The sequence below is a fragment of the Loa loa genome (assembly GCF_000183805.2).
Source record: "Loa loa unplaced genomic scaffold supercont3.664, whole genome shotgun sequence".
Classification (NCBI taxonomy): domain Eukaryota; kingdom Metazoa; phylum Nematoda; class Chromadorea; order Rhabditida; family Onchocercidae; genus Loa; species Loa loa.
The window spans coordinates 1-8,939 of record NW_018108844.1 but is presented as its reverse complement, the minus strand read 5'-3'; the positions used below and the strand labels follow the sequence as shown (position 1 = coordinate 8,939).

At 29.9% G+C, this 8,939-nt stretch overlaps 2 protein-coding genes across 2 annotated transcripts; one reads left to right on the top strand and one right to left on the bottom strand.

Moving 5' to 3' along the window:
• Positions 1–118: 118 nt before the first annotated feature.
• On the top strand, positions 119–1,648 carry LOAG_10186 (hypothetical protein; the record flags this gene model as incomplete). The annotated part of the gene is made up of 4 exons (XM_003145713.1): positions 119–239; positions 870–1,052; positions 1,370–1,419; positions 1,559–1,648. The coding sequence occupies 4 exons, from the start codon at positions 119–121 to the stop codon at positions 1,646–1,648; spliced, it is 444 nt and encodes a 147-aa protein (XP_003145761.1).
• A 5,924-nt stretch (positions 1,649–7,572) lies between these two features.
• Positions 7,573–8,831, bottom strand: LOAG_10185 (ULK protein kinase; the record flags this gene model as incomplete). The annotated part of the gene is made up of 3 exons (XM_003145712.2): positions 8,556–8,831; positions 8,087–8,399; positions 7,573–7,872 (listed from the first exon to the last, which is right to left on the bottom strand). Exons 1-3 carry the CDS (start codon positions 8,753–8,755, stop codon positions 7,573–7,575), a joined length of 813 nt encoding a protein of 270 aa, XP_003145760.1. The 5' UTR covers positions 8,756–8,831.
• Between the last annotated feature and the right edge of the window lie 108 nt (positions 8,832–8,939).

The window sequence follows — 8,939 nt, the reverse complement described above, 5'->3', positions numbered from 1 at the left end:
AGGTAAGGGTAGGATATATATATTATATATATATATATATATATATATATATCTTTGTACATCTTTGCTATTCTTTTGATAATATTTCCTTCCTTACTAATATAGAAAGTACCATTTGATGATATTTAATGAGGTTGCAGTTGGTCGTCTTACGTTGGAAACCACTTTCGATGAGTCTGATTCACCACAGAGTCGTTTTGTACGCAGTCCGCCCTTTGTATCATCAACGCTACCTTATCGTCAGTGCTTGTTTCTTGCTTTTTTCTAGTATTTTTTTCGTAGTTTTGGAAAGTGTGTATAACGGTAATGTGAGCACTATTGATAAGCGGCGTAGGGTAACTACCAGATTCCTGACGTTTTTATCATTTTGGATGAAAATTTTCCCGAATTTAGCATAGAGATAATGGATTTCACTTCCTGAATAAGTTGATATAATATCATAATTAATGTACAAAACGTGCCGTTTTGCGGAAATAATCTTTCCAAGTTACTTTTAAGAGTGCAATTGAATTATTTACATATATATATATGTATATATATATATATATATATATATATACATATGTATATATATATATATATATATATATAATTGCATGAATTTACACCTTGCATGATTTTTTCCTCTTAGTAAGCGAAAATGTGAATAATTCGAAATATTTTAACGGTATTAGAATTTACACTTGCTGTATTTTGGAACAAAAGAAAAGGATTCAGGAATTCTAAAGAGTTATGATGCTCATCAATATTCAGCAAAACTGAAGAGGAACTTGAAGGAGAAAGTTATTCGAACTAATCTCTCTGATGTAAATAGGACAGGATTGAAAATCTGATTAGACCAATTGTCTCATATCCTGCGCTGGTTGTAGATATTATTTGTTTTGTGAGCGCATGGTTGTTTGTTTTTATTTTGGGTCACTCGTCACTCGGTTATTCGCCTGATGATGAAGCGGTTCAGCAGGAGCGGCCAAAGACGTTACCATCAGGAGCAAAGTTCGCACGTAGTAAATCGGATCGTTTTGCTTCATTGCGTAAAAATTTGTTTACCAAAAGTATGTTTTTTTTCGGGTTCCTTTCTTTATTTCTTCTCTGGATGATCTAAAACATTCTTTGCACTCAATATTATCAGATGTGCTACTTATATCCAAACCAAGTGCTTTTGTATCTACTTGGTCATTTTGTACACTCGATATCTATACACATATTTGCATGTCCTTCCTGAATTTTACATCACCTTCACTTCACCTGCGATCTTAAATAATCCTGAATAATATTCCTTGAATTTTGGAATTACATAAACATATGTTATATAATCTTCATACCACTGCAGCATAATGCTGCCGATCAGCAAATATTGTTGGACTTTCAGGAAATGATACTGCAGTACGAAATTCAGAAATGGCACTGTCTGATGACGAGGTGAGGTGTTGTATTTTGAAAACAAAGTAAAGCGCATCATGTCATGAATACGGGTCACTTCATACATATGAGAACGAATGTAGCAGGAATTTGTTGTAGGGGCTACTAATTTCATCGTCTATGATAATTATATATTTAGCCAAATCTAGACCTCAGCCATACAGTATATGATGAGCAAATTAATTTTAGCGGCATTTTATGTCAAGTAAACGATGATGAGGTATCATGATGTTAAGTCATATTTTGCAGCTGAATCAATCGAAAGAGAGTAAAAAGAAGAAAAGGGGTTTATTCTCGTTCGGGAGGAAAAAGAAGTGAATTTTTAAAAAATGCTCTTGGATCTGCATTTCGTCTTTTACACTGGTATTGTTAATGCTCACTGCTTTATCAGCTTTTTTTCTTAAATTTAAGGAGATTTAATGATGTTGATTTCATACTTCTCCTTTGCGTATACACACTTCCATTATTCGAAGCATTTTAATACATTGTTATGTGTTTCTTTTTACTATCGTTTTCTTACTAATATTCCGCAGAACGGTATATGTTTCCAAAAAATTTATGCATAAGATTTTGAATCTTATTTTGGACGTTCATACCACAATCACAAAGATCACATTGGTGGAAATGAACTTACGGCACGTAGACTGAAACTTAAATGACCATTCTAGAGTTTTTCAGTATTGACCGTATCTAACATTTCTATTATTTAACGTTTTTAGAAATACCTGACTTCATTATAGTTTCGTTTTCTAAGTGACATTAGCAGTATATGATATTTAAATTGAACCAATAGCTGTTACGATCTTTATGTATTTTAGGCACATACTGTAGTGGTCATTGGTCTACAACTGTATGACTATTCCTGGAAGTAAGCGGTCGTTTTTTCCTGCTCGATTACAGAATACATGTTTACGATGTTTGGAACAGACAAAAAAAAAAAAAAAAGGAAAAAAAAAACCAATTGTTACATATTTACGGATAGGCAGTCAGTATAGGATGTCGATTTTATTTCTGCTGATATATCTAACTTATCAAACCCGAGTTTCAAGTGCTCTACTGTGGAAACGTCACGAAAGTTGCTCCTATTTTAACTGATTGTCTGTTCATTGTTCCTTGTATTTTCATCTCTCTTTCTGCTTATTATTGACTCAGAAAGATTCATTTTTCTTTTTTGCGCAAGTTCTGGTCTCTTTTTTCTTCTTAAGGCATTTACCCGTGTTACATTATTGCTTGGGAATGCTTCTTTACCGGTGTCCAGGATTACATTCCCTTTGCAAATGCTTTTTTTTTCTATTACCATCCTACCATTGGCTGTTCATTTGATTGGTTTTTGTTGGTTTTTTTTATTCAAAATCTTTTTCTCATTTCGGGATAATTATTCCTGGACATCTAAAATTTACTGTATTGTTTTAGCCAGAAAATGCAATATGAACACAGTTAAGTTCGTGTAGTTGATATTTGCTTCAGCTATTTGTTAGCTTAATAATAGATTAGTTGCGGTTTATCTGGTCCATCTTTCGTATTTGAATTCATATCCATATACTCCACATCTAACTGACGTGATATGAAACAAACTTTGATTAGGAAGACCTGAAATGATGCCATATATTGTTCCATTTACGATCATTCCAGTATACATCGTTTTCGTTTCAGGCCGGTGGATTTGTACTATTCTGTTTTTTATGCTGTCTCGGTGAAATTTAATCTAATTTTCAATTTTATGCTAATTTCCGAACAGGCAACACTTTTTTGTTTTTTCTTGTTTTAGCATCTCGCTGTTTCTTTCATCATCCTACCATGTCATTAAATGCTTGATATAGAAATGCATGCGTCAGTTACACTCTCATCGCTGTCATTTCTGTTCCATCCATAAATATTTTCCAATTTTTCTTTTTCATTGTTTTCTGAATATTTATGAATGTTTGCCTACCGCTTTGCTCGGATTTTGAAGCAGTTTGGATTTCGTATTCTTTCTGTTCTGGTTCTCATTTAACAAAAATCCACACCATATTACGGGTCCTGAAGTTTTATTTACTGATTCTTGGGGTATCGGTTTGACATATGGAAATTAGAATCGTATTCTTGAATATGATTTATTTTATTTAACTTTTTTATCTTTAAATCCTGCTTTTCTTTCTTAAACATTATCCTAAAGTGTTGGAAACTTGGCTTTGTGATGACTGTTTCAATTAGAACTGCCGGTGATTTTTATTCTTTTAACATAGCTGAAACTTACTCCCATACGCGAAAATTTGAATGTGTGAAAATGCTAAAACACATTTTGAAATATGGGAGTAATGACGCACTTTTTATGGTTCAGTTTTGCGGAACTTTATTGTGGTACTTTCCTTTAAAAAGAAATTGTTTAATTTGTTACGCTGGTTGAATGATAGGCAAGAATTTCGTTGCGATAGTTTGCTGTCTATTTCCTTCTTCGATTTGTTTCTTTAATACGAATTTTTGAATTGGGAGACGAAAGATTATAAAAAATGTTTGTAAGAGAGAAATTTTCTTTTTTTTTTTTTTTTTTTGATATCCGTTGATGATGCTAAATTGATTGGAAACATAAATTTTACATGCTGTGTTCTGTATTAGATTTCTGAAAAAGAAAAATTGAAGAAAAAGGAAATTTTTGTAAACTGTTAGATTGGGAAGCTGCACTCACTGGTATCGGTTTATTTTTTTTCCTTGTTTTCTATCGCAAAGTTGTTTAACTGTTCTCGCTTATTAAAGATGATTAGTTTATAAAAATGGTGTACGCAGAAGAGGTTAAAGTTCGCTGCGTCGAAAGCATCCGCTTGCTTGTATAACGTGATCAAGACAGCATAACACTGCAATATATCCTGGGAAATTCGTTTGGAGTGTTTAAGTTACACTTGATTAATTAGATTATGGAGCTAGATATGATAATATTCCGGGTGCAAAAGATCTTGTTTAATTCTGGAGAAGTTAATTAATTCAAGTATGTGTCAATTTCATACGGTACGATGGCGTGAATATGAAAGTATAATGAATGATTTAGGGAATATTCGCATGTTAAAGTGTGGAACGTATGAGTGGCAGTAATATACCTCTGGAAGGTCGTACTCGTTTACCTGGCAAAATACAGGATTGCATCCAGGATTGCGGTCTGATTGTTTCGCATATAAGGACTGCATCTCATTCAAATGAGGCTTGTATTGTGTCATACTTATTAAGGAATTCGTAAATTTTCTTCCCATTCATAAAGTGATCAGAATACGTCAATTTTAAACATACTTAAAACTGGAAATATTTGCCAGATCAGATCAGTGGAATAAAATTACGATTTTATTAATGCTATTCATGATAGCAGATTGATTTCTTTCAAAATTTCGCAAACGCACTTTGTAATCCTTAATTTTATACTGTCCTGTACACACTCTCTTCCGTTTATCCTTTTGATGGGTATCTGGAAGATGATTGATAAGATGATAGTTAGGTGCATCAGATCCTTAGTATCATGGATAATTTCAAATTTTTGAAAAATTTTCTGAAAGCATTTGTAAACGTTTTGTTTCAGCTTCTTGGGATGGCTATCAAGAATTTCGCCTCTTTAGATTCAATAATTGAGCAGTCATCTAAGGTAAATGGTTTAATTGGCATTATATTTTAGGATTGATTTTTTGCATTTCCCCAATGGCTAAATTAACATTTGATATTTGATGTGTTATTTTGCATTTTCTTACTATAAGGAAAATTTTATCTTCCTTTTTCCCGTTGATATTCACAGCAGTAAATAGAAATCATTAACATAAGCAAAACAATGCTGAAAAACTGATTTCATGTAAATCAAATCAGTAGGCTGATAATAGCGAAAAGTATGGAAGTCCGAAATTGCCATCTTAGAAGTAAAAATTGTCATTTTAAACGATTTCTTTGGATGTAATTTTTAGAATTTGTGGAAGTTGGATGCTTTATTGAGTACGATAGATATCCCGTAAGTGTTTTTTCTCAGTTCTGACATCATTCATCATTTTAATATTTTCGATTATTAGGCGAATTAGACTTTTGAACTCTCCATTGTACAGCAATAGATTTGCAGCATTGTTTTCATTTTTCTTTTGCTCAGTTTTCAGTTTCAAAAAAGAAAAAGACTCAGAATCTCAAATATTTGAATTATACGTCTTAATCCATCGGTTGACCTTCTTCATAAAAGTGGCAAAAATTGCCTCTTTTTTTCCGTTTCCATCCTCACAATATTACTGTTTCAGGTATATACCAGTGAGCAGTAAATGAATTTAGTGGCAGCGCAGAGTACTGAATTATTTGAATTAACCTGCGGTATTAATCGTATCTCATTAATTTCTAATTGTAAATGAACAGCTGTTTATTTCTATCTTTATTAATGAACTTTTTCCTTTTACGACATTTCTTACTGTCATTAATTAATCCTAAGTTTTTTTTTCAATAAATTATTAGTTGGGATTAAACTAATGGAAGCCTGTGCAATGAATGAAGTTGACCTCTGAACCTTCTGAACAGTGAAGTTCTTTTCTTCACTCGATTATGTTCAACCACCTCAGTTAATTTTGAGATATGTAAAAATAATTGTGGTGATGAAAATGAATGTTTGGTGAGATTTTCGATGTATCTATGTTTAATGACCTTTCTTTTTCTATAACAATGAAGTAATTGAGACTGATCTTAGTTAAACACTGAAAACTATCATATCATCGTTGTGGTTAGCTGTAATGATGTTTGAAATTTCTATTTCCCTTGATGTCCCAAATCAGCAGCAGGATATTTGTCGTTCATCAAATCTTGATGTTAGTGATGGTTAAACGAACTCATAATCGCACGAACATCAGCAAGTTTTTAAAGTTAAGCGGGTTAATGGGTGATGAAAAAATTCACCAATCAGTACGGTTTTTTTTTTTTTTTTTCGATAATCAATAACATCCTTTCTAATCTTTCTTGTAAGTTTATGAACATGGAAACCTTATTCTCAGTTCTTGTATAAAATTTTAATTTAGAACGAATCGAATTTTTACGCTTCACGGTCAGTCGGCTATCCGTGATAGGTCATTGATGATTTTGCTTTCCTATTGAAGTTTACAATTTAATGTACTTTATACCAAAAATTGCAGATCATAATTTAGCAAAAGATCAGTCACCCTAACTAGTACTTGTATTATTTTTTAGTCTTGAAAGAGTCTGTGTTAAGGAAATAATATTTAAAACTTAATGCATCATTGGGAAAGTATTCCTAAATGTATTAGATTGCATATTTTCATAGGAATCTAATATTATTTGGAAAAGTTAGGTAAAACAATAAAATTAACTTTTAAATCAATTCCTAAATTATCTTTTCTTGTGGTATATTCTAATCAATTTTTTTCTTTGGTATGTGACACTTCAAATTCGTTTCACTTTTTTAAAACTTTCAAGTTTTATTTGATTTTTATAAATTATTTGTCATTATAATGCAAACATACAAATCGATGCTTTCTTTTTTTTTTTTCTTAAATATGAATATACATTATTGTGAACAAACGATCTTTATCAAACAATTTCCGCTTTTTAATATTTGCTGATGACTTTCAGTTAGCTCATGCTGCATAGTATATATTGGCTAAAGCTTATGCAAAAAAAAAAAAAAACAACTGTTTTAGGAAATTTTGATCAATTGAAAACAAAAAAGTAAATTGTTAGTTATTATTACAACTGAATAAATATTTGTTTATACAATTCCAGAATTTGGTATAAGTGAATTTAGCAAATTTCATTAGGAATTCAGAATTCCCAGACACATTTACATATTTCATTACTATTATAACTTGAAAGACAAATGAAATTAACACTATACAAAAATGAGAACAAAAATAAGTATATACAGATAATTTTTTCAATTTATTTAAAAATGTGAAAACATATGAAATATGAATTCCATAGCTTATTAAATAACCATTCAAAGATGTCCCCAAATTAAAGTATGAATGAAATCAAAGGCAATAATAAGGATATTGGAGAATTTTGGAGTACAATAGAAACAAAATTTAAACGAAATTTTCTACAAAATAATAAAAAACAAATGGGAATGCGTTTTACATCAACATTATGTACATATTAAATAATTCTTTTCTTTTTTTTTTTGTTATCACGATTTAATCGTTATACTATTAAAATAATTTTCTAATAAATTACATCAAATTCTATGATACTATAATTACTCTGATAACTTAAATTATCATCCACATATAAGTAATTATTATCATATCGTGTATCATTATCATCATCATCCCATTTGCATATTTCATTATACAATTGATGCGGTGTTGTACGTTTAGTACTATGAATTTCTAATTGCGAATTAATCATCCTAGCAATATTTTGATCAATATCAAAAGATAATTCTGGTTTATCATATGCATCATAGTTATCACAAGCAACGAATAAAAACATTCGGCATAATTCTTGTTCATCAAATGGAACCTATTAAAAAAAAAAACTCCAATTTTAAAAGGAAAAAAAATGCAAAAGTGAATGTTTCCATTAAAATAATTAGTTTAAATACTTTTTTTTTGAAAATTTTTATTCAATTATAAAATTTATTCAATTATAAAATTTATAATTTTTATTCAATTATAAAATTTGGAAAAATTTAACTATTAATATTATAAATTAATAATAATGCTAAATTTTATACCTTTCCCATGATACATTGATAAAAGACACATCCAAGACTCCATACATCAACTTCATGACCATACTCATATGTTCGTAAAATATTTGCACCTACTTCAGGTGCCATATAATATAATGTACCAGCAACATTTGATAATGATTTTTGCCCGTCATCATTAAGAATTCGTGATATTCCAAAATCGGAAATTTTTGCTATTTCAATTAAATTTTGCTCCTTGTATTTGATTAAGATATTTTGTGGTTTAATATCACGATGTACGATGCAACATTGATAAAGTTCATTGTATCCACGAATAACATTGTCTATTAATCGTCTAAAATTGCATAAAATGTATTTGAAGATAGAAATTTGGAATAAAATTCATTTCTTAACAAATTATTATTTGATTCAATTATCTATCAATCAATAAATTATTTCAAAATTTTGTAAATCTTGAAGAACAAAGAAAAAAAAAATATTAAATTTTTACCTTAAATTATGTAATGATAATGTACCATTAACAGTATGATATTTAAGATGATGATCTAAATCAATATCACATAATTCCATAATAATATACATATTATCTTCCTCGCTTATCATACAATGATCAATGAGGCTAACCAAATAATCACTTTTTACTGCTTCCATTACTTTTAATTCATCCGATTTTATGCTTACTTTAGGCATCTTTTTAATTGCTACCGATTTACCAGTATTACTTTCTATACCACGATAAACAAAGCCAAATGAACCATTTCCGATATATGATGTTAAACAATCACTGAAATTAGAATATTTTTTAGATTTTCTGAAAATAAATTTAAATCAACCATTTTTTTTCTTTTTTTTTTTTTAAACTTGAAAAAATCCT